Source organism: Sphaerodactylus townsendi, linkage group LG11 (genome assembly GCF_021028975.2).
Source record: "Sphaerodactylus townsendi isolate TG3544 linkage group LG11, MPM_Stown_v2.3, whole genome shotgun sequence".
Lineage (NCBI taxonomy): Eukaryota > Metazoa > Chordata > Lepidosauria > Squamata > Sphaerodactylidae > Sphaerodactylus > Sphaerodactylus townsendi.
The window spans coordinates 35,081,352-35,108,516 of record NC_059435.1 but is presented as its reverse complement, the minus strand read 5'-3'; the positions used below and the strand labels follow the sequence as shown (position 1 = coordinate 35,108,516).

The 27,165-nt window shown below is 40.1% G+C and overlaps 1 protein-coding gene across 3 annotated transcripts in view; it reads right to left on the bottom strand.

Moving 5' to 3' along the window:
• The window catches only part of THRB (thyroid hormone receptor beta), a 221,159-nt gene that overhangs the window by 40,792 nt on the left and 153,202 nt on the right, over window positions 1–27,165 (bottom strand). For all 3 annotated transcript variants that reach the window (XM_048510961.1, XM_048510962.1, XM_048510960.1), the window contains one exon: window positions 22,139–22,202. In XM_048510961.1, the coding sequence (XP_048366918.1) occupies window positions 22,139–22,145 (7 nt within the window). In that variant the 5' untranslated portion in view covers window positions 22,146–22,202. The remainder of the gene's footprint in view (window positions 1–22,138; window positions 22,203–27,165) is intronic.

Sequence of the window (27,165 nt, the reverse complement as noted above, 5' to 3'; positions counted from 1 at the left end):
TGAATCCTTGCAGTCACAAAATGCACATAAAGATTTGTACAAGACTGGAAATATTTGACACTTGACCTAGACTCTTTACTGGGCACCCTCAAGCCAGCTACCCACTCTCAGTCTAACCTCCTTGAAATTTTTAAAAAGAGGATAAAATGGAGAAGAGACTGATGATAGCCATGTTGGGTTGTAATTGCAGAGAAATACTTAAGTGCTACATAGAGTCATATGTACCCTTGTGAACATGAAAAATTCACCACAGGATCTTGACTGCATGTGAGATGTTCAGTGGACACAATCCATCTTCCCTTTGAGCATGCAGCAAATGCATTTTTTGATGACTGAACAGGGCTCATGTAATTCAGATCTTAGTGTGAGACTGAGATGCAGCTCCTAAGATAATGGAAACTGAATGAAGAAAAAAAAGGTCCTAGACTAGATGGTGTAATGGAACCTTCTGGACTATTAAACAAGCCTAGATGTGTGGAAACAGGATTTGCAGATAATGGATGAAATCTGGCTATCCTGTGTCAGTGGGTATGGAAGAAGTGGGGCAATGGTCAGTTTTGAGGGGCACAACAGGATTAAGTGCAATATAGAATACTAGAATATTATCACAACAAAAGGTAAAAAAACAAGATACTGTGGGATTGCTGTTCAACAGCAGCCCACCCTATGAAAGCCAATGTGATGTAACAGTTAGGGCTTCAGAGCAGGGTCTGTGAGGTCCTAGGTTCGGATCCCCATCATGTGAAGCTCACTGAGTGATTTTGGTCCAGACACAGACTTTCTGCCCAGTCTAACTCACATGATTGTGGTGCAGACAAAAAGGAAGGGAAGAGAATATAACTGCTTTGGTCCCCGCTGTGGGGAAACATGGAATATAAATAAAATAAATAAATAATAAATACAGTTGAAGATGGGCGGGGGGGCAAATTAAAGGTAATTTTGTGAATGGCTGAGAAAGAGTGAATGTGGCAGGGAAAGGTGTTGCCAGGGGAGGGAAAGAGAAAATAGTGTGAGGTGGAGAATACAGTGGAAAGGGAGGTGCTATCCAACAAGTCCTTGAAGGTTTCCTACAATTCAAGTTGGCCTGGCCCATAGCTGCCACCACACAACTATGCCACAATGTTCTTTGGTAGAAATTGCTGAAGGGGGAGCGGGGAGGAGAGGGAAGGACTAAAACAGAAGGCAGACAAAGACAGATTGGGTGGGAAGGATATAGGGTTGCCAACTCCAAATTAGAAAATTCTTATAAATGTTGGAGATGGTGCCTAGGGAGGGTGGAGTTTGAGGAGGGAAGCAATGTCATAGCAGTATAATCCCATACGCTCCATCTTTCAAAGCAGTCATTTCCTACATGGGAACTAGGGCTGCCAATCTCCAGCTGAGGGTTGGAGATCACCAGAATTACAACTGCTCGCCAGATGTCAGAGATCAATTCCTCTGGAATAATGCTTTGGAAGGTGCACTCTATGGCATTATAGCATGCTGAGGTCATTTCTGTTCCCAAACCTCACTCTCCCAAGGCTCCACCCTCAAATCTCCAAGAATTTCCCAACCCTAAGGGCCAGGGGACAGATCTCTGTAGTTGGGAAATGTGTTGCAATTCCAGGATATCTCCAGATTGGCAACCCTAACAGGAGGGATGGAAGCAAGAAAAAAGAAGAGGCTGTGGGATTTTCAGGAAAGTAAAAGAGGAAATAATGGAGGAGGAATGAAATGCTGCCTGCCAGTCCTTGTGGGTTCCCACTTGTACAATCCATAAATCTCTTTCCAATAGACCATGAAAACTGATTGTGGAGAAGGGCTTACTGAAACATTCCAGATTTTTTTCCCCTTGAAAAGAAATGAAACAGAAGACAGGATTAAACATAATAAAATAGATGACTCAGAGAAGCTGCCACTAGAGAAGGGCCATAGTAACAAAAGTCTCAGAATGGACAGCCCAACAGCCCCACTTATCTTTTGGTAGTCCATTCTCATTTCTATACGGCAGAAACCCTCCTCAGGATTCTTGGGCTATATTCAGCCTAACAAACAAACCTTAGGTTATCTATCATGAGAACAACAAAATTTTTGTCGAAGGCTTTCATGGCCGGATTCAACTGGTTCTGGTGGGTTTCCGGGCTGTGTGGCCTTCGTCTGATGGACCTTGTTCCTAACACTTCGCCTGCATCTGTGGCTGGCATCTTCCGAGGTGTATCACAGAGGGAAGTTTGTTACACACTTTGTCTGTGTGTGTTACACACATGTTAGGAACAAGATCCACCAGACCACGGCCACACAGCCTGGAAAACCCACCAGAACCAAATAAAATTGTTCTCTTTTCTCTTCTCCTGCTACAAAGTAATGAAATGGAAGCCTTCCTAGCTCCTTCTGGAGAATACTTTGTTGTAACATATAAGAAGCTGTGATTTGTTCTCTGGTAAAAATTCAGTTGAGTCTGGACCACATAATAGAATGCTTTGCACCTTGAAATATTACAGCATGTTCATTGACAGTAATGTTTATATACAAAGTATTTCTGCCAGCTCCTTGGCATTTAATCAATTTACACATTGAAGCTGTTTTGTTTATGTTTATATTATTGTCAAGCTCCCTGCTTTGTACCATACTGAAACTGAACAACACTGATAACTAAAAATTCCTCATTTTATCTTGAAAGACTAAATTACATCTTGTACTCAAGGCATACGGTTTGCTTTTTATCTTCTCTTTAAATACCAGCACCATAACAGACACCATATGGCCATTCTGATCATGCTTTATTATAGTTAGCATTATGCTTTAAAGACACATCAGAACAATGAGCATGCACAAGTCTTCTGCATGGTGTAAGGCAACCATCTGAGCAAATGAGCCACAGCAATTAAACAGCACTGCACAGATTCCGGTGCGACTGATGGGAGGGGATATCGCCAACTAACTCTTGTGCCAGAAAGCCATTCAAGCAGAAAACGGTGCTTCAGTTGAAATAAGAATCACCACTATAAAAATCACTAATAGAACAACTACTGCTTAAATCTTTTGGCTGTAGTTCAGTAGACTAATTATAGAATACAGTGAAGCAAATGCATATATGACTGCATTTAACCAACAAAACTGTTTGTCCATATCTAGCTTGACTATAGCTGTGAACTAGCTGTTTTTCGTCTGTGTTTCTTATAACCATACTAGTAAAGTTTTAGCTCTACCAATGCTCAAATGGCATATATTTGTACTTCTGTGTTTTTAATTACAGTGCCTTCTGTGTTTTTTAATTGCAGATCACATATCCCTGCCCATGTGTGCTCAATGAAAAGTTAACTAATTAGTATTTCTAAATTCATTTACAATACCATGTCCCAAGCAAGTGAAAAAGGCACTTGAATAATTATCCATACATTATATTGAAACCTGCTTTCCTGACATGAGTATTAATTGCATAAGCAGACAAAAGAAAATATAGTGTTAAAGGCCACATGGTTCAGAATATTTCTAAAGGAAAATAGACTTCAAAGTTCCAAATTAAGACAATGTAAACGAATATATATCTAAAGTGGTCTATCCAGAATTACATATTAATTTATTTAGATATTTCACATACCACCTTTCCAAAATCCTGCCAGAGGTACTATCTTGTTTAGTTTGCTCATGTACAAGAGAAATAAGGAACAAGGAATGATGTATGACTTTAAAGCAACTTCTATCAGTGTGTTATAACATTCAGTTACTCAGAATGATAATTTCTTAATATTACTTGCGGCACTAAATGCCCATGCGATGGTTTCCATGAAGCCAAGGCAATAATCAAGGCTGACATTTCACTACAAGATTCCTTAAAAATAGCAGAATGTATAGAATCCTTTCATAATTGCTTACAAAACAGACACAACATTTCCTCTCACTGTAACAGCTGAAACTGAACTACAAAAATTATCTCATTCCCATAATCTTTTAAAATTCCCTTGGAATTAAAAATGTTTCCAATGAAGCCCTATAGTAGTGTTCAGAGTACCGAAGATAAAATGAACATTGTTCACTCTAATGATGTTCACTTTTAAACACTGCATACTACAAAACAGCATCACACATTGGACGTTTTACTCAGGCTCATTCCGCACATGCAGAATAATGCACTTTCAAACTGCTTTCAGTGCCCTTTGAAGCTGTGCGGAATGGCAAAATCCACTTGCAAACAGTTGTGAAAGTGGTTTGAAAACGCATTATTTTGCGTGTGCGGAAGGGGCCTCAGATAAATTAAAGGCAACTGATATACTTAGTTGGGTTGCATATTAGAGAAGAAATCCTGCCTTGATGGTATTAAGATAGTTGTTTTTCTAAATACTGGCTTATATCCTATTAATTGTTTTGAACAAATAAAAGGTAATACCATCCAATTTCCCCCTTCCACTGGAGACCTTCATTTGCCTCCTAACATATTCATGGGGATCCATTGACCCCCGGGGACAAATTTTGTTTAAGGTGGGAGGCAGGTAAATTCTTTTTTTGTAAACTTTGCCCTTGTACCATATATGTTTGTTCATTCTGGACACACTTGATAGGCGTGACATTCCCTTAAAAAAAAAAGCTTACACCAATAAGTTAGTTGGTTGTTATGTGGCAAAAAATGAATTTGAAAATCTCATCGTCTAGTCAATTTTTATGTATTTCCATCCAGTTGAATAGCGTGATAACTTGAATAACAACAATCCCATGCCTAAGGTCACCAAATTTCTTAGGCCTACATGTTTCTTCTAACCAGATGTTATCAGACATTAGTTAATTAGATTGTTTACAACTTGACAACTCTTTTATTCATCCCATTTGAGGTAAATCGCTTTCTTACATTAACAATGAAACAGAATGGAAAACTGTAACCTAAATAACAGAAGCCTTGGTAGAACTGTCTGGAATCTTCAGACAGCCCTTAGTAAGACGTTAAAGTGATCAACACCTGACATCTGTTAGCAAGGAGGCATTCTGAGGTAAAGGATTCCCAAATCTGAAGAAATCAGGTACTTAGACCAGTTTAACTTTTTCATGAGGTGATAGCCTTCCTGACATTATAATCTTTCCTCCTGGTGTGACGCAAGGATTTAAGTAGAAGAAAACAACTTCTGGCCCCTCCCTGTCACAGCAGGCTATTCAGACCCCCTCCTCCCCTTAAAGACACAAATCATTAATGGATTATGTATTCCACTCCAAAAGAAAAAAAAAACCCTGTAGATATTAAAGCACTACCACTGTTGCCTAAAGAATAAAAGAAATTACATCTTTCAAGACTGCCCTCAGCTGGACAGACATAATGGAACACTTAATACTCCCAACAGCTTGATAATTATTAATATTCAACTATGCCAAAATCCAGGCAGTAAATATTTGACCACAAACGACAGGGAAAACTAAATAAAACTGTATATTAATATTGTGACCAAATTATAGGATGCAGTTTGAACATTGACTTGGGAGATTTTAAGCACCTGCCAGCAGAGCATCTGGGTCCTTTTAATTAGGAAAAAAACCCGCACAAAGAACACTTACAGTGCAATCCTATACCGAGTTACTCTGGTCTAAAACCATTGACATTAATGGGCTTAGGATAGAGTAAATCTGTGAAGGATTGCAGAACAGACAAAACGGGATACACAGCTACTCTGAACAATAACACATGACATAATAGTTACCTGCAACAAGTGAAAATACTGACAGACAAAGCTACTGTTAACATTGATGGTCTGACTAGATCACAAATTAATGGATTTGAACAAATGTGCTACACTCTAATTACCTTTGCATCTTTTTGCTTGCATTTGATATTCCTTAACATTTGAAATGCCTTGAATGGTCATATCTGCATGGCTTGGCAGGAGTATGGAGCTAGTCCATGGCGATGAAGCATGCAGAAATTGTGACAGCTGCAGTCCATTTCTGAGCATACTGGGATTTTCACAATGCCTTTTCTTACACAAATGTTTATCTGTAACATCTATGATACTCCACTTATATTTGCTGCCAGGAAAGTGCACCAGCCCATCCCAGGATGAAAGGCCATGGTCTGGAGACTTGATAAACTTTGGTTGACTAGCAGTTGGCATTGACAAGATCTTGTTTAGCTGTGGCGTTCTGGAAAGGAAGTGTCTCCCCATTTCTTTTGATCGGGTAGAATCCACATGCATCTCCACATGTAGAGTTTTTCAGCCCTGTACTTTCAGCCACCATGGTCAGTTTCCATTCAGTGCAGTTATATGCATCCGTTTCCTTTCTATCAAATCCAGCAAAGGCATGGACAGGTAGAGCTACTAGATGTAAATTTCACCAGCGTCACATCTAGAACATGGGGCCATGAGCAAGTTACCATCAATTTATTACCTTGCTCATACGATCATTTGAGGTCTTGTGGGTCGGAGCTGGTCATGAACAATTTTCAGATACTTAAAACACAAAACATCAAGGATTCAGCCTTGTTTGACTTTGCTCTTATTGTGGGCTGACCTGGGACACACTCTGTTACCTAAGGCTAACATTCTTATGTGGGCACGCTTTAGCAGTTCCGGTCCTGCTACTACTGCCAATCTCTATTCAGCTTCGTGGCCTCATGATGCGCCACTCATAGGCTGGATATTAACACCACTGGCACGTAGCAGATAGCCCTAATTTTTAACAGAGTATTCACACTGAATGGTAGAATGATTGAAGTACTGTATATAGAATAACATGATAGTTAACAAGCAATGTTAACTGACCACCAATATATTTCTCAAGATCATACCCTAATGTATATAAAAGTAGTTTATTATTACATATTTAATGATAATGATCTAACTTTCTGTTAACAGCTTACCCCGAAGATCTCATAAAATTTCCAGACATGAACACAGAGGACTCTGTTAATGATATATGTATGTGGGTAGTATTAATCCTCCCATGAATTAACTACGCACACAATTTGTATGTGGCAACTTTATCACACTTTTGGGAAAGTGTAGAACATTTTACTACACAAGCATTAAAACATACAATGTATCATTTAGCATTTATCTTATAAATTTGAGAATTAGAAGATACGATGTTGATAAGTGAAATAGACAATGGATGATTATTCTTCAGACATATCCCCCTCTTGTAGATATTGGCCAAATATTTTAAATGTGATGTAAAATTTTTAATTAAATTAAAAAAATTAGCTATCAAGCCAGAAGCTGGCCAGTGCAGAACAGTAGGAAAGCATAGGCAGTTGCAACTTGGTTTCCATTGCTCTTTTTCCAACAGAATTTAAGGGTGCAAAAGTTCCAAATGAAATGTGCTTGTCTAGATGAATAATAATTTGCAGTGCTTTTAAATAAGAGCTTTCTACCGTCATATTGTTTGTTCTCCAAACTTCAGTTTAAAACAACGTGCACACCTGAAAGTCAGTTTGCCATAAATAATTTTTATGCCGTTACCAACAACAACAAGACTACTCCTTCTGTTCAACAAATACATAATGCTTTCCTACATAAAGGCTTCCCTTTATGTGCGATTTACATTTGTGTTTCATATAAAATTAAACAAGGGGAAAAAATCATGCAAGCACATTTCCTCTTTTTTTTAAAAAAAAAGTGGGCTTGTACTCCTTTTTGAGAAATCTGTGGATTTTTTTATATGTAGCTGCATATAAAAATTTAGTTGCATACTTCAGCTGATTTAAAGATCAACAGAAGATTAGAAATTTGGAGGGGGGGAGGGAACTGAAACCACTGAGGAGGAGGAGGGACCCCAGCACCATTGTAAATGCCACTTGTGCTGATGTAAGGGGCATTTACACTGATGCAGGGGCACTTAAACCAGTGTTGGGCAGCCAAGTAGCAGTGTGACTCCTGGGTGCCAACACAGCCATAGCAGCAGAACTCCTTTTGTGCAACAGACTGTGCCAATGCCGAAGAGGGTATTCTTGGGAGGGGCTGGTGGGCAGCCCCATCCAAGCAGCCAGGTGACCGGCTGCAGTGCCACAACTGCGCCACCCTGCTACTCCCATAGAGGCTCCCCAGTGATGTGGGGAGGCTTGCAAAGCAAAAAAAAATTCTCTCTGCTGCTGAGAAGCCCTCCTGGGTTTCAATAGACTTATGCCACCTTTTTGGTGGCACCTGCTGGCTGTTGGCGTAAGGTGGAGAATGGCTGGGAAAAAGCCGACTAATGTCAGCTCCTCCTCCAGTCATGCCCCTGCTACACTGGGGGTGGCAAGGGCGCTGGGATGCTGGCACTGCATCCGGTGCTGGATCCCAGCACCAGGGAAGGCCGCGGCACGATCACCCTTCCACTGAGCTAAGTGCCCAGGGAGGGCAAATCCACTGGTGTGGAAACGTGCTGCATCCATGGATAGATTCCTCTCCCCTTTTAATAGGGTTCTTGGTTGACTTCCTGAGCCCTTTTGGCCCAGGAATGCTCCCATTTACAGTGCAGACTTACACCAGCAAAATCAATGGTGCAGCCTACTGAGCTGCACAGTCCACTCTCACAGGGGAAGGGGCAGTGTTGCTTTTGGCTTGCTGTCTGGGGCAAAGCAAGGCTTCTTGGAGACTATGCAGTTGTGCCATGGCTGCCATCCCCGATGAAGCACATCTACCTCCCCCACCCTCCGGATTGCACTGATAATTGCTAAATGGAATCTCCATGTTCAGTCAGTTACCTGAGAATGCCAGTTGCCAGGGGAGCCAACCCAGAAAGGTGAGGCTTTAACATTTGTGCCTTCCTTGTGAACCCTCTAGAGTAGATTGATGATAGAAAGTAGGATTTTGGGATCTTATGTCTGTGCAGTCATTCTACTCCAAGGAATCATCTAGGTTGGCATACATTTATGCACCTGACAGGTGGCAAAAAAACTCTCTTAAAATGGAAATGTGGTTTATTTTTAGCTCTAGAGTTTACTGCAGGGTGCCTCTAAAGCTAAACTGATGCAAGTTATCATGGGATTTTGGAAGTGATGTAAATCTTCATGATATTAGTATATGTGCTGCTTTCAGTCATCACAACACTGTCTGAAATGAGTGGCAAATGCAAAGCAGAGGGACCTGCTTTCATGTTCTGAACTGCATTTGCCAATGGGAAAAAGAGTAATCTTTTCTCACTACCACACCTGAAGAGAGTCATTTAACCTGAGAAACTGACATAGCTTATTTTTCAATGTCTCAGTGTATTTCAGATCTTTGACTGTTACTTGGAAAGATTTTACTCTCAAACAACATACGATTCTCTGAATCAAGAAAAAGGTTTCAAGGGCTTTTAGCATTGCTCCTTGCTTTGTTGGGCTCATACATGTTCAAACGCACACTATTATAGACATAATAAGCGCAGGTATGTTTTAATTTCTGCCTGTGCACAGTATGTGTGTGTGTGGAGAGAGAGAGAGAGGAGAGAGAGAGAGAGAGAGAGAGAGAGAGAGAGAGAGAGATTAACATAAGTATGTTTTTTCCTACTAGCAATTTTATTGCTTTTTTGTGCATTACATAAGAGAACTTTCACATTTGAAACTGCATAAAGATAAAACTTAATTTCAAGAACAACAAAGGCAAAAACTAACTTGGAAAGTAGATCATGGGCAATCAACACTATGCTCTTACATAAAGTTTGAAAATAACACACATCGATACCCAGATATTGTTGTCATACTCTTCCCAGAATTCATTACTAAGTCAGCAGTTAACTAAGAAGTTCCAACAGACGCAGAGACCTAGTGTGGTACAGTGGTTAAAAAGTTCTAGGAAAACTGGGTGAAAATCCTCAGACTGCCATGAAGTTCACTGGGTTACCTTGAGCTGGTTACACATTCTCAGCCTAGTGCACTTTCCAGGATTGGTGTGGAAATCAAAAAAGGTAACATACCCTGATCATATATCAATAAAAGGTGGGATTAAAAAACATACTAAGGATAAATTGGTTCAACTTTTGTAAAGAAAACAATTTTCACAAGATCGAAATGAATTACTTCTGACTCTGGACTTTGCCTCTATTTAAGGAAAGTACTGATGAAATCCCATTAGGAAAAAGGAGTTAATGTCGGGTTTGTATGAGTTTCAGAAATTTTCAATATTATATTGAGGGTTTTGATGAATGGAGGAAGCCTAGAGTTTGACTACATACAACCTGAAGCAATGGATATAGTTAAAAGTGGGGGGAATGTGAAAAGAATAAAATTGATAGTAAATCTCTAGATGTTGATGCTTTCAAGTTTCAGTTAATAACAACCATTTCTATTCTACATTTCAGTTTTTAGCAGAGATCTGATTAGTGCCCACATAAAGAGCTGATGGATGTTTCACTAGGTACTCAACTGCACTGTAACAACTATAGGTGGGGAAACACCAAGACTGAAACTTGTACATACTATTTTTTTGCCATTTGTTGTGTAATACTCACAGATCACTTACTGGGGAACAAACTTTCATGGACCAGAGCTACTACTTTAGCTCTGTCACGGACCAGCCGGGTCCAGAAGGCACTGAGGACTCTGATGAAGTCCCTGTCCACAGTCAATAGTAGAAGTGGCACAAGGAGAAGCAGCTCCTGTGGGGTCAGACATGAACCCACAGCCAGACAGTGCAGTGACCCTGCAACCCTCCAGCTCTGAGCAGCCCAGCACAGGTCCTACATGGACAGTGAGGAGGAGTATTTGCAGGAACAGGTCTGAGGTGCACAGCAATGCAGACCCTCTGAGTAGCCTTGCCTTTATAAGCAGCTGAAAAAGGGATAGCTGTGTGCTGACCTTGTTGTTCCTGCTTTGAACTATGTCTTGATCTTGACCTGAATATCTGGACTTGTGTTTACACCCCCCTCCAAAAAAAACCCCTCTGTAATTTAAGGGACAACAAAAAAGTCCACTATGACATCACTACATCATTATCATTGCTTTTGTCAGCATAAAAAAGTTAAATACAAAACAAAGTGCATTATGTGTCATGATGACACTTCTGTTTGCCTTTGTGCAATAACTGACCACCGTCAAAATTTGGCATTTGAAGTATAAACCTAAGCAGATTTATACCCATAAAGTCCACTGATTTCAAGAGTATACTTTGATTAGGATTGCACTGTTAGTTATCATTAGTTATACTTCTAGAATATAACCAATATTCAGATATTCACAATATCATCTGATCAATTGTCCATAACAGAAAAATATATTATTTTTTAAATACTCTTGATTATCAAACATTTATACTGAAACATCTTAAGCCTTTAAGGAACATTATAGGAAATTAAGATACCCCTATTATTTTATAAATGAAAGAAGCTATGCTGTGAATAGGCTGCTTACCCTTTGGTTAATATTGTTACTGAATATTAATGATGCAGCCTAAATAGTCTTCAGTTTAAAAGAAAAATCATGTACAACTATAAAATGAATGAAAGCATACATGAATTCAAAATAGCTATGTAGATTAGAAATAGCACCATAAGCACGTGTGTACATACATACAATCTGACAGAAAAAAGGGCTAGAAATAACTGTAAGGACAGATAACACAAAAACAGCAGTGTCCCTATTTAAGAATCTTCTTCCTTTTCTTCCAAAATATCATGCATATGACCCAGGGACAACATAATAATCCTAGGAGATATCACTGTTCAAGATTGTTAAGACAATTAAGACAAGAAGGAAGAGAAAGTCCAGAATATGAAGTCTGTTCACAAGTTTCTGAATGGCATCTTGAACAACTTCACACTTAGAATCCTTGATGATGCACAGAACCATCTTCTTTGAAAACCAAACGGAACCCACATCATGCCAGGTTGCATCAGATAGAGTCAGATCCCACCAATGAGTGAATTAGATGTCTTCTCCATAGCAATGACCTTCTCAGAAACAAAAAGGCTGAGCTGAAGAACTATTTTACATACTCTTGCTCTTCGGGCACACGGGCTTGGTTATGAACTAGAAGCAAGTGATAAACTGTTTTCATGCTGGTTTGTTTTTAAGCACTAAAATATGCAAGCACCTGAGGGCAGGAAAGTGGGCTGGCATCAGGGAGAGATCAACAACAGCAAATGTAATCAGGCTTATGACTAGGAGTGCATGGTAGGACAGTTAAGTAGGCTGCATTTCCATGGGCCAAATTCAGTAATGCTTAATTCATTTTCTTTTATCATGCAAAGGGAAAATAGGAAGTGAACAACAGCAGGAAATCCTAATCTATTAAATATGTAAAGATGGTGCAGAGTTGTTAAAAAAAAAAGCCCAAACCACAAAAGAAATCAAGCAATCTGAAGAACTACCAGCACTTTGGAATGGTTTTGTTTTAAGTTTGTTGTTGCTTTCCACACAGATACTCAGAGAATGTCAGCCTTTAAAATTAGGGGTTGTAATTAGTTGTTTTTTAAAAAGTTGGACCAACATTCACTGTAGATCAGGGTTTCCGAATACCTGCCAGTACTTTTCCTGATGCCTGCTACATTTTTCAAAAAGTGGGTGGGCTTCTTATGAACTGCCCTCATTCAACTGAAATGGTCTGAAGGAAGTGGGAAGGACTTGACAGTCCATCTCTAACTCTTTAGTTCATAATTATGAATAATTAATGAGTTCTGCTTCATAATTGGAATCTGAAAACATATTTGGATACTACAAACATCCATATTTTACATTTTTTTCTGCCTTTGTTGAAGAAGCTCAGTAGTGTATATGATTTTGCTCTTCTGGATTTTTAATACTCACTTATTAAAATATTTACATCCTGCTTTTCTCTTGGCTCAAGACAGTTTATAGCAATAATCAAAATAATACAAATTGAAAGCAAAATAAAATTTGTAAAAAAACCAAATACCTCCCTCCCACCCCAAAATAATGGCCACAGCCCATCAAAGGCTCTGGTAAGCAAACAAGCCTTGCAGCACCTTATAAAGATCTTCAACAATTTTTAGTTTATCGACAGAGGTAGACCAAGAGGACCACTGACTGCCAAGACTGCCAAGTGAGTTTTACAACTGAAGGGAAATTTGAACCCAAGACTCTTCTGTCCAGTGTCCACCATCCCACACGGACTGATATGGTTGACCCTGAAGAATCTGTGCATAATATATTCTGAACTAAAGATTTTCAGAGAAGAATTAATGAGCCTGAATACACCTGAATACACAGAACTTGATGTTCCAACCACAATATGTAAGACAAGATAGAAAGGTAAAACTTGTGGACAGTAAAATAGCAGCATATAAACATGAAAAGATGCCTTATACTGAATCAGCCCATTGTTTATTCTAAGGGGTAAAAGTTCTCCAAAGTCTCAAATGGGGGTCTATCCCAGCCATTCCTGAAGGACAGCAGCTAACAATCTCATCAGCACATGTAAAAATTCTACTGAATGTGTCACTTTGTAATATATTGTAATAATAATGCACGACAAAGTAATGAGCCATTGTTTATTGACTCACAATTAAGTAATATATCAGGCTACATTGCATATGGTGATTAGGCACTAGTCACCCCAAACTTATTACAAAGCCAGTACATCTTTTACTAACAAGCAAACTTTTCTGTAATGTGTTCTACCAACTCTAAAATAAGTCAAAAGGAATAATACTTCTAATTTAGTAGGTTTTTGTCATGGTCTGCTGGGTAAGAAATGGGAGACAGCTTGCTGTGCCAGGCAGCCAAGTAGGTTAAATTAGTTACTACAAGGAAACAATTATGGAAAATTTATGAGAAACAGTTCCTCACATAAAAACAACTAAAGCATTTCAGCATTTTTGTAACATTTTATTTAATGGCCAATTGTAATGTTGCATATACCCAACGCTGTTCTGTTTTATCTGGAACTATTAGTCTGACTAATTTCTAAAATAACGCACTTGACTTTCTAGAAGTGATACTTGCCAGCAGTGGGGGTTTTTTTAATGAAAGAAAGAATGCTTTAAAAATAAACTGCAATGTGGTTCTTCAAAATTTTACACAAAAAGCTAAAATATTTCAGTTATTAAAATTCAATTTCTACAACTACACCTATTTAAAAGGTTACACAACATATTTTTTTCACCATGTGCCAAGTTGCCAGGTGCTTACATGTACTGAATTTATTTTTCCTAATATGAACAACAGAGAAATCTTCATGTTTGGTTTGATGCAGACATGCAATTTAAATGTCAAAGGTGTGCATTGTCTGTAATTTATACCTGCTGCACAAGTCACTGGTTTTGGAGAAATAAATGAATCTGCTTTTATGACTAAATATGTGACTGAAAATCAACACGTTCCATACGACCATACATCAGTGCCATGGATAATTTTCAGTTCAGATCCTGTATCAACTGTACAGGTAAACAAAAATGAATGCAACAGGTTTTACCCGGGTTTGCCCTTGAAGATAACACAGCATTATTAGCTAATGCAAAATGTAGCTGCCTGTTTACTATCTGGAGTAAATTTTAATTCAAATATTACACCAGGGATGAGAATATCTCATCAGTTGCCCATCTCTTCCTGGGTTGAATTCAAAGTACTGATTATAATGTACTAAAGCATGTCATGATTCATACACCTGCAAGATGACATTACTCCTTTACAGCAGCTCTGATCGGCAGATAAAGATCCCCATGTGAGCGAGTAGGATGTACTTAACATGTACCAGAGCTTTTTCTGCAGAAGTCAATACCATAACGAATGGTGTTCCTGAATATGTCAGCAGTGTAACACTCAACACCTTTCTAGGGCCCCTTCCGCATGGGCCAATAAACACAGGTTAAGGGCGGGATAAAACCCAGGTGGTGGGGTGGAACTTTGCACGGATCCCTCTCCTAATGCCAGTCTGCTCCATGTCCCCTCCCCGGGTTTCAAGAATTGCGATTTGTGCGATTCTTTAGTTTTAACATGCCTCGCAGCCGCAGCCAAGCAAATGGCTGGGCAGGAGGCATGTTATGTGGCTGCGCTTTCCTCTTTTTTTAAAACTCCTGACTCCCATCTGTGGAGCCCTGCAGGCACTTCTGGGGACATGAGGCATCAGCAAGGCTCTGGGGGTTCATGTGTGTCTGCCTGCGTAGCTGCGCATCAGTGGGAGGTAAGTTAAAAAAAGATGCGCCTCCGTGCAAAGGCATGCGGCGCAACTGTCCATGGGATGGCCAGCCATGCAAACGGCCTGGGGCAAGGACAGGTTCATGTATCCCGCCTGCAACCCGCTTTAAATTTGCTGTGCAGAAAGGACCCAGGAGTTGGATGTTTATTTTTTACTTTTTATGGGTAAATTGGTTGATGGTAACTGATCTTGGGTTACCCTCATTTTTTTACATTTATTTTATATATGTGCTTATTCTGTAGTTTCAATTCACATAATCCACCTTTGGCATATTTAAATGTCTCAAAAAACACCAAAAATGCAGCACACTTATGCACATGCAGTGTAGCTGTCTACTACTGGAGGCTTTCGGGTGAGTGTGGGCTGTAGCACCCACCATCATTCCTTTCTATAGATGGGATCTTCACTAGTGCCTCAGAAAAGCAAAGGGGATTCACATTCACCCAGTTTTGTCTTCCCTGCTTCCTCCAGAACTATCCCACACACATCCTGAGACTTTCACCTGGCTATTCCTCTATGGTCTTCTCTCCATTCGCCTTTAAAAGGTTCTTCCATTCCCCTTTCCCATGAGACAGGGCTCTTCCAACTGGCAAGCCCCCAGGCCAGTGGGGTGCTGGCGTGTCCTCTGCCCCGACCCCCATACCTTCAAGATCAGTATCTCAGGCCCAGTTTGGACTAGGAAGCATACCTTGATTTTACTAGGGATTTTGCAGAGGTGCCTCTTGATATTCTCACAAGCAAACTAGTAAAACGTGGGCTAGACAATGTTACTGTTAGATGGATTTGTAATTAACTGACTTGATCCAACACAAAGGGCATTCACCAATGGCTCATTTTCATCTTGGAGAGTAGTGGGGGTGCCACAGCATTCTGTCCTGTGCCCAGTGCTATTCAATATTTTTTTATCAATGACTTAGATAATGGAATATAGGGCATACTAATCAAATTTGCAGATGACACCAAATTAGGAGGGGTAGCTAATACCCCAAAGGACAGGGTCAGATTTCAAAATTACCTAGACAGAATAGAGAGCTGGGCCAAAACTAACACAATGAATTTCAACAGAAATAAATGTAAGATACCACACTTCGGCAGAAAACATAAACTGCATAGATATAGGATGGGGGACACCTGACTTGACAACAGTACATATGAAAGGGATTTGAGAGTCTTAGTAGACCACAAACTGATCATCAGTCAACAGTGTGATGAGTCACCCAAGAAAACCAAAGCAGTTCTGGGCTGAAACAATAGGAGTATAGTGTCTAGACTGAGGGACATAATAGTACCTCTCTATTCTACATTGGCCAAACCTCATCTGGAATACCGTGTCCAGTTCTTGGCACCACAATTCAAGAAGAATATTGATAAGCTGGAATGGGTCCAGAGGAGGGCGAGCAATATGGTAAAAGGTCTGGAATCAGAAGGAGACTGAGACGAGGAAAGGCAGTTACGAAGGAATTAGAAAATATTCTCAAGTGTAAAGATGTGTCACTGAGAACCAAGATCAAGTTAATTCATGCCATAGTGCCCTATATTAATATATATGAGTATATAAGTTGGATAATGAAGAAAGCTGACAGGGAGAAAGTAAATTCCTTTGAAATGTGGTGAGAGATTTATGGATATCATAACTACCAGAAAGACAAATAAGTGTGTTCTACATCGAATCAAGTCTGAACTGTCCCTTGAAGATAAAATGACTAATCTGAGGCTATTGGTCACATTATGAGAAGGCAAGACATTGGAAAAGACAATAATGCTAGGAAAAGTTGAAGACAGTGGGAAAAGAAGAGGACTTGAGATGGATTTACTCTATAAAGGAAGCCATGGTGCTCAGTTTGAAGACCTGAGAAAGGCTGTTAACAATAGGATGTTTAGAGGACATTAATTCATAGGGTCACCATGAGTCAGAAGTGACTTGATGTTATTTAACACACATACGCTATCTTGCTTTTGCTCTTGCACTGACCTAGATTGCTCAGGTTAGCCCTAACTCATCAGATTTCAGAAGCTAAGTAGGGTGGGGGATCACCAAGGATTACCAGGGTTTCTATGCAGTGGAAGGCAATAGCAAACCACCTCTTTTAGTCTCTTGCTTGGAAACGCCATAAAGGGTCGCCATCAGTTGGCTGCGACTTCATGACACACTAATTATCTTGCTCTTACTGCACTGTGTCCTATTTTTGTCAGTCCACTTTTTTGCATTGTTTGACTTGCCATGTCTGATTGTTTTTGTATTGTTTCTAATTTTTGTAATTTTAATCCTATAGCATTGTTTACTAGATGTCCCATGCTATTCAATTGTATTGTTTTGCACCATATAAACTGCTCAGTGTCACAGTGAAAAAAGGAAACTATAAATAAAGAAGATAAATAAATCTTATTTTTTAAAAAATATATACATTTTCTTCCACTAGATAATGTGTTTACAGCTGTTTTTCAAAGAATTGGATAGCAAGCAATATTTTTCTAGAATATTGTATTTGACATACTGTGCTCTTCTCTTCTCATTTCATTATTTCCTTTTAGGAAGCAGCTGCAGCTTAGTGCTGTGCAAAGTATCTGCTGTCAAATCCCCAATATTTTATAGAGAACATCTATAGGAACTTACAGGGCTACATTTGCATTTGAATACATCAAGGTCTAGCCTTGAAATGAGATTGCAATGCTAGGGTACAAGTGAAGCAACGCTACTAAACACAGTCAGTCAATCTTCATTACAATCATAGACCAGCATAAGGTAAACTACTGAGCATATGAAATTCCCTCAGTAATGAAAACCAACATACCTATGGCTGTACCAAGTTATATTGCTCAGGATTAGGCCTGAGGCCCAGAATATAAAAGAAAGAGAAAATGCATGTGCCAGTGAGCTGGAATATGAAGGAGAAATGGGAAATGGTATGGTTGCAAAGTGGGGCTAGAATGAAGAAAGGAATAAAAGGGGAAAGAGCTGCTAAGCTTGATTGGATGGATAGGAGTGTAAAAAAGGAAAGTGGTGGAACTAATTCACTGAGCCATATTGAGGGAAGGCGTGGAAAGGAAAAAGTGGTGATACGTTGGCTGAAGAGCAGGGAAGAAGTGAAAAAGGAAAGTAGTTAACTGGTTAGGCCTCACTGACAAAAAGAAAGGGAGTGGCTGGTGGACTGAGAACACAGGAAAAGAATAAAAACAGGAGGATGGTATCAGTAGGTGGGGAAGTCAGAGTCCCCAGTGGAGGGGGGAAGTGGATCCTAGGTTGTGCAGGAGTGAGGAAGAGGGCAGCTTGGGGGAATCTAGACAGATGAACTAGATGGAGGGATGAGAGGATAAATGTATTCCCAATGAAGGAAAGTAACTGAAAAGCTAAATTAGTCTGCAAGCCAAAACCAAAGAGGCAATGACTCAATGCATGAGTCTCCTTCTCTACTCCCCAACTACTGTCATATTGGTGGCCACTGTTGCTGGCAGCCCCTGGGCAGGTAACAAATAGGTGGGAGAATCTCTGTCTCTCATTCTACCTCCCACAGCATCCTTGACAATCAAACCGATACCCTGCCTTGGTGCATCCTGGGGAATGTAGCTCTCAAAGAAAAACCTGAGCAGGAATCCTGAAGACTACAGTTTCCATGTAGCACCCTGAATATATAAAAAATTGTGTCTGAGGCACAGGGAGGGGTGCGTGGGAGGGAGTGGGACTCCCTCTCCCCCATCTTGTCTGGCTGGACGCCAGAACCAGCTGCTGCCACCAGCACAGTTAGTGCAGCATTGGGGAGACAAAGAAATGGGGATGGAAGCCAAAACATTTACATAATAAAGAATGGATTGCAAATGAATGAAGCATTTACAATGAAAACGAGGGAGGCACTTACATGAAAGGTTCTCTTCCCTTCTTTATCTTACAGGGAGGGTGAGTGGGTAGTGTAGGTTACTGTGCATGAGAGTTTGCATTGCTTTAACCCATCTCAGGAAAAAAATCAGCACTGGTGTGCTTTGTATGGAAAGCCAGGACAGTGGAGGCCCTGAAAGCAATTGTCTTCCAGTCTTCCAGAAAATGAGCCCAAGTGTGGTTTGTGTTCTGTTCTTCATTCCATGTGTTCCATGAATGTCTCTTCTACGTGGCTCCTGTTTCCTGTTCCATCTACATGCCTAGCTTTCTCACGTCTTCCCTGCTCCATATTTCTCTGGTGCTCTCTGCCTCCTGCTCCATTGGCAGGCATCTCTGATGATTTGAATTGATTGCCCTTTGAACTCCATCACTCAGCCTCTCCTACCTGTATGCTTTTGTCTTCTGTTCCTGAATATTCAACAGCCAACAGGGGTTTGTGTTAAAAAATAACCTCACCTGTAGTCTAAGACTTGGGCTCCACTGAGTTATCCATTTTTTTTGTATGTGTGTTGAATTTCCTGCTGTTAATTCATTGATTGCCTTTGGGTTGGGCCTAAGCCTCAGTGTGATCTAGCTGGAAGATGGATAAATGTAGTAGACAAGGCATGTCATCTGAATTGCCACTTGACATGGACAGAGAGATTGCTGAGAAGAACCTGGCTGCATTAGAAAAGTACAAATCCCCCAGGCATGCTCCTGAGAGTGCTCAAAGAAGTTCCTAGAGAGATTACAGAGCTTTTGTCCATCATCTTCCAAACCTCCTGGAGGATAAGAGATGTGCCATAAGACTGGAAGATGGCAAATGTTGTCCCAGTTTTCAAAAAAGGGAGGAGGAATGACCAAGAAAACTGCTGGTCAGATAGTCTGACCTCTGCAGGGGCACAGCTTCCTAAAATGGTGCCTTGGGTTCATCCTGAACACTGCACCCCCACAGCTGTGCCCCATCCTAAACTTTCCATGGAGTTCAGGGCAAGGGTACACTTGAATGCCAGTGAGAAGGCCTCATCCTGCCCCCAATCTCCAAGTGGAGATCAGGCTTGGGCCAACTGGCCTTGCCCCATCCCCATCTCCATATGGAATTCATAGCAGCAAGGGCCAGTTTGATCCTGGCCTTAGCAAGCTGTGGATCCAGCTTTAAACTGCACGCTTCCAGCCTGCAGCTTAGAGATTGATCCAAGTCTCACTGAAGCCAGACTGAGAATGAAGGCTGTCCAGCTCTAGATTTATTCTGTTGGCTCCATGTCCCATGGATATTGGGGGTGGGGTAGAGACCTGCTCACTGGTGTTCAAAGTGTATCCCTGCATTGAACTCCACAGGGAGCTCCAAACTGGGGTGATGTGGGGGGGGTGGTGGCCCTAAAATGAACCCTGAGGAAATTATGCCTGTGGCTCCAGCTCCCTTGTGCCCCCCTAGCTATGCCACTGAACCTCTAAGCAGGGAAGATATAAGAGCAGATTTAAAAGGGATCAAGCTGTGAGCATCCGAAGGACAATTCATTGATCAAGGGATGTCAGCACAGATTTGGTCCCAACTGGTCCTGCCCATCCAATCTTTTTTCCTTTGATTAAGTGATGAGCTTACTGGATTGAAGGAATGCTGTCAATGTTGTTTACCTTCATTTCAGTAAAGCTTTTGACAGGGTTCTCCATGATTTTTTGATTGGTAAACTGGAGAACTGTGGACTGGACTATGGCACAGTTAGGTGAAAAGGAAACTGGTTGGAGAACTGTACTCACAGAGTAGTTGTGAATGGCATTTCATCTGGATGGAGAGCTGACCAGCAGGTACCACAAATCTCTGTTCTAGGCATGATACTTTATAATATTTTTGCAAATGATCTAGATGAGGGAGCAGTGGAACTACTCATTAAATTTGCAGATGATACCAAATTTGGAGGAACAGCAAACATACCAGAAGACAGAGATAGAATTCCACGAGATCTGAATACAGTGGAAAAGGTGCAATTCAGCAAGGACAAGTGCGAGTTTTACATTGGGATAACAAAAATAAGAAATGCACATAGTCGATAGAGGATATCCTTCTGAGTAGCAGTATTTGTGAATAAGATCTTGGTATACAGGTAAGCTAAATATAAGCAGCATTGACAAAAAAAAGGCTAATGCAATCCTGGGGTGTGTCAACAGAAGTATAACATGGAAATTGCAAGATGTCATAATCCTACTGTACACTACATTGATCAGGCAGCATCTGCAGAATTGTGTGCAGTACTAGAGACCCCACTTCAGAAAGGATATGGACAGAATGGAGCAGGTGTAGAAAGAGAGTGTAGAATGAGAATGACCTGGAGACCAAGCGCTATGAGGAAAGGCTGAGGGACTTGGGAATGTTCAGCCTGGAGATGAGGAGGTTGAGGGGGCACGTGATTGCCCTCTGTAAGTATCTGAAGGGCTATCACTAAGAGGAGGGCAGAAAGCTGTTTCTGTTGGCAGCAAAGATGGATATAAATTATGGGAAGAAAGGTACTGCTTGGATATTAGGAAATATTTTTTGACAGCGGGAGTAGTTCAACAGTGGAATTGGCTGCTTAGGAAGTGGTGAGCTCCCCTTCACTGCCAGTCTTCAAGCAGCAGCTGGACAAACAGATGTCAGGGAGGCTCTAGGCTGATCCTGCACAGAGCAGGGGATTAGACTATATGGCCCCTTCCACCTCTATGATTCTATGATTTATCTCTAAATACATTAACATCTGCATCCAGATTTTAGTAGTGCACTGAAAGAGAAGCTCTCTCTACCATTTGTCTATGTCTCTTTCCCTTTCATTTGCATGAATATAACTCAGAACTGCCTCTTTCCTGTCTTTCCTCTTCTCTCTGTCCTATCTGCCCAGCAAACGTGAAACAAGAATAAAAGATAAGGCAGGGGCACGTGTGGACATTCTGCTCAATAGAGAGTATTCCCATATAAATAAGAGTTCCTTCATTCACTTCAGTGGATCACTTTCCATGGATATTCCTTCCTTTGACCTAAATGGGAATACCATTTTGAATACAGATGGAATTCCGCATCAGGAGTAATGTCCATCATGCAAAACTTAGCAGGGCCCTGATGCACACTCAAGTTTCAACAAAAATTACCTCAATTATCATCAATATGAAAAATGCTTTGTAAACGCAATTCCAATGTGGGAATCACTGAAGCTGGACTTATGTCACACAGAGCGCCACGGTTCTAGCATCTGCAGAACCACAGTGCTGAAAAAGAAGTGGCAAACTCTTATAATATACATTATGTTACCTGACATGCTGCTGGGGATCAACAAAAAGTAGTCATTCTCATTCCTTTTTTTCACCAGTATCACCTGTCAAGAATAAGAAAAATGTGTCATCAATGTGTAGCAAACATAACAATTTTCTCTGTACATATATGCTATTTACAATCGCCCTAATCCAAATAAGGTAACATGCACCCAGCCTAGTGTATATACCTGATTGTAAGATGTATTGTACTTGCTAACAGATGCTGGGTGGATAATTCCACAGCCTAATCCAACTGCTTGGGATCCGCATATAGAGTCCAGGCATCTGATCAGCTGCTTAGCAGTAGCAGCTGGATTCTGCTTATTAAATATTGTCTTTGTTCTGAAACAGGATTGTTTATGGGTAGTCACCATCTCCCTAAATGTATTGTTTGGCCCCTTCCTGATATGATAGTTTTATTAGATAAGTTATGATTGTAGCTTGGACTTCAGTCTATCAGTCTACTATACGGACAACTTGTAGAAATAAAGGAGATCCTTGTGACATTGCCTGTTCAGAATTTTAGGAACCACCTTAAAAGAGCCCCAAATGAGACTTTTTCTTATTTTGAGAACATTTTCTTATTGGGACAGCATTTGTTTTTTGCTATAGTTAAGAAAAGAGATAATTCTATTGGCTTCCATTCATGGTTTGCATGCAAAGAATGCAAAGAGAAAAATGGCTAATTAATCAGGCAGTGCTACAATATAGAAAATATAATTCTCCTTTCAAGTTCAAAAGCTTGCTTAAGCATAAATGGAATGGAGATTGATGCTCAAGCATAAAAAAACAGCTGGTGATAGTTCAGACTTGGGAAAGATTAATCACTGTGACTGAAACAAATAATGTGAAAGATTTCTGGGAAATAGTGACAGCAGGGACACAAAGCAGAAAACCTCTGTGGGTTGGGGCAGTGCCCAAGGAATGGAAACAACATTATAAAGAAGTGTTTAAAACACTGTACATAGAGTTGGTGGCTCCATGATTGAGTTGGACAATTGTTGGTGTTCAGTTACTCCAGGCAAAATTAAACAACTGAACTGATATCAGTAACCAAGGAGGGGAAAGTACTAGGACTTGACTAGGAAGCTGTGGAACTTCTTAAATCAGATCCAGAATACTGGGCAAGAGTTTTGCATATGTATTTACGAGAATAAACAAAACAAGTCAGTTCCCAGCAACATGGGTTTAATCTTGTCCAATCTTCTAAGAGATATTCATTATTTAATGAGTACAGCAACTTGTTAAAACTGTTACATTTTAATGTAACATGGACAAGTAGCAAGCAAATGCTGGAAGGCTTACATCAGGGGTAGGGAACCTGCGGCTCTCCAGATGTTCAGGAACTACAATTCCCATCAGCCCCTACCAGCATGGCCAATTGGCCATGCTGACAGAGGCTGATGGGAATTGTAGTTCCTGAACATCTGGAGAGCCGCAGGTTCCCTACCCCTGGCTTACATATCCACAGCGTATCATTAAAGGTCAAATTTGTATTCAATTTCAAAAGTCAGTTTTCAGAAATATGAAATATGAAAAGAATTTTTTTGTTTTCTATTCTATGGATTTGGAAAAAGGAACAAAAACTACATGCTGAGCTAGTTAAATATATTTTCATTTGTCTAGAATTGTTTGCAATTGGCTTTCCTCATTCTCTAGAAAATAAATCCTCCCTCCCGCATTACCAACAATAGCAAGGAAGTTATCATTATTGTTTTTGTCCCACAAGTTCTCAGATGATGATTAAACTAGAAGAAAAGTCAAATGAGCAAAGTATGCAATTGCATAATATTTACTGTCTGGGACATGGTTCACAGTAAAACCACAACAACTTGCATGATTGTAGACAGTATATACTCACACATCAACAACAGAAACAGCATATAATTTAGAAAACTGAAGCTCCAATGTTTGAAAGAATTTTCACAAAGGCAAATTAACTTGAGACATGTGTGGACTTCAGTGTGTACATTGCAAAGTAGTATTAACAGGCACAAAGATTCGAAACTACAAATACCATATATACTCGTGTAGAAGTCTACCCGCATATAAGTTGAGGCACCTAATTTTACCACAAAAAACTGGGAAAACTTACTGACTCACATATAAGTTGAGGGTGGGAAATGCAGCAGCTACTGGTAAATTTCAAAAATAAAAATAGATACCAATAAAATTACATTAATTGAGGCATCAGTAGGTTAAATGTTTTTGAATATTTATGTCAAAGAAAAGCAGTAAACTAGCTCTGTAAGCCCTGATTCTTCCTTTAAATCCACTCAGAAGTGTGTGTGTGTGTGTGTGGGGGGGGGGTGATTTAAAGGGAGAATCTGGGAAAAATTTGAGGAAAATTTGAGGGTGCCTGTCAGGGAAGGAATGTTTACGTTAGCACTGCCAACATTTCAGAGTATCTTTAGGAGACCCTCCTGATGATACCACCCAGGTTTGGTGAAGTTTCGTTCAGGGGGCCCAAAGGTATGGACCCCATCTACTATTAGCTTCCATTGGAAACAATGGGGGATGGGAGTACCCACTTTGGACCCCCTGAACCAAATTTCACCAAACCTGGCTGATATTATCAGGAGGGTCACCTGATAATAGCCTGAAATTCTGGTGCCGCTAACATAAAAACTTCGCCCCCTGCTGGCCAACAAAGTAAAAACCCTAACATATTTTTTTAAATACACCTCACTCACGCATAAGTCGAGGCTGAAAAATGTGCTAAAAATGTGCTGAAAAATTTGACTTATATGCGAGCATATATGGTAAGCAAAATTACAGACCACAATATTTTGAAATCAACAACAAAACAACCTGTTACTACCCTGCAATGTTTAATTTGGGGGGGGGGGGATGTTAAAACTTACATTTGCCTTTTGTTCCATTACTATTACTTTCCTGCCTTAAAAGAAGAAGGCAGGCTCTTCTTCGAGACCCGTGGCTCATAATTATTTTATACATTATATGTAGATATACACAAACATATATTTTACTCACTATTACATAATTCTATCTAATACATTGCCTTCATTAATATTCCCAACATGATGTCCATGGGCACCAACGTGCTTACTGTTTTGGTTGTCTATTTGTTTTTGCTGTTTTAGTTGTCTGTTTTTGCTGTTTTAGTTGTCTATTTGTTTTTGCTGTCTTGTTTGTCTGTTTGTTTTTGCTGTGTTTGTCTGTTTGTTTTTGCCCCTTTCCCCAAAGCAAAAAACAACAACCTCAGTTTGGCTTTCCCCTTTTTTTCTGGAGAAGTGAATGCTCACAGATATGTCTTTATAAAAAAAAATTGTTTCCTAGAAGCCATACAAACTAAATTTTTTAAATCCATTATCCGGTACTCCACGATTCATTACCAGTGCCCTTCTCTGGGTTCTGTTCAGGCCAGCTCTGAGTTGGGAAATACCTGGAGATTTAAGGAGGGTGAGGGGAGGGTTTGGGGAGGGATCTTAGCAGGGTATAATGCCATGGAGTCTACCCTTCAAAGTAACCATTTTATCCAAGGGAGCAGATCTTTGTTGTCTGGAGATCAATTGTAACAGTGGGAGGTTTCCAGGTGATACCTGGAGATTAGCAACCCTAGACAGAGGGTGCTGCTTGAAGCATGTGCCTGGTTCCAAGCCATGTTTTTGGTTCAAGCTAAATTTTGACCCTCTTGGATTAACTCCACTAATTCTTACAAATAATTTCAGTTCAGGATGATTAACAACTGTTTAGGAAAAATTACAATTTTATGGGTTTACTCCAGTGGTGGGATTCAAACATTTTAACAACAGGTTCTGATGGTGGTGGGATTCAAATAATGACTGTTAAAAAGTATTTAAAAATTGTTAATGTCACTTTTTATTTTAAGTATTAAAATATTAATACTTAATAAAATATTTTAAGTATTAAAAAGTTATATTTTAAATTTTAACAGGTTCTACAGAACCTTCGGAACCCCCTGAATCCCACCTCTGGCTTACTCCCTTGGCTCCACAGTACCTTGGTTTTCTGAGAGCAAAAACAATTTAACAAACAAATATGCATTAAACAGTGAATTTGGGATACAGCCAGAGGTGGGATCCAGCAGGTTCTCACCAGTTCCCGAGAGTGGGTTACTAATTATTTGTGTGTGCCGAGAGGGGGTTACTAATTGGGTTCGCTTTTCCGTCTCCACACCCTCGCCTTCCCCTCTCTTCTTCTTTCTCGTAGCCCGGATCTTGCTGGCTAGTAAGAGGAGGGACCCTTTAACTACTGTTGGGTCCAGGGGACTCTTTACTTGCTTGGTAGGCTATTTATTTTGGCACTCTGTCTGTTCATTTTGCGATAAATTGTGATTTACCATGATGCTTGGCCACTTAAAAGCTCTGTATTCCTGTATGTGAGAATGTTATGCTAATCTGTGTCTATAATCCAGGATTAATTAATGTGAAATATTTGCAGAATATACAGTATGGATTGCAAATTCTAGTTCACAATGGATGATGTTCTGGTTTATTTTTTACTTTAAACAGAAGAAGAAGAGTTTGGATTTATATCCCCCCTTTCTCTCCTGCAGGAGACTCAAAGGGGCTTACAATCTCCTTGCCCTTCCCCCCTCACAACAAACTTCCTGTGAGGTGGGTGGGGCTGAAAGCTGTGACTAGCCCAAGGTCACCCAGGAATAAAAAGGGAGTGTTAATGACTGATTTTAGGTATTTATGGGGCTAAAGGATTACAAAGCATTTTGTATAAGTGAAAGGTTAAAGGTACTAACTACTAATGCTACTAATGCTACTAACTACTAATGCTACTAACTACTAATGCTTACTCAATTTTTTAAAAAGTATTGAGTATCCTGTGTATCCTGGCAGTAGCCTGGATATCTAGCTCTTGAATATGCCTATGCAGTAGGAATGGTCCATCAGATCCATGTTTTAATGAATTTGTGTCTTAATCTAAAGTGCAAATTATTTTGAGTATTGAATGTATTAGCCCTTCAGAATATAGTTAACAAACAGTGGTGATGGTGAATCTTCACTAAACTGTCGTGATCACTCATGA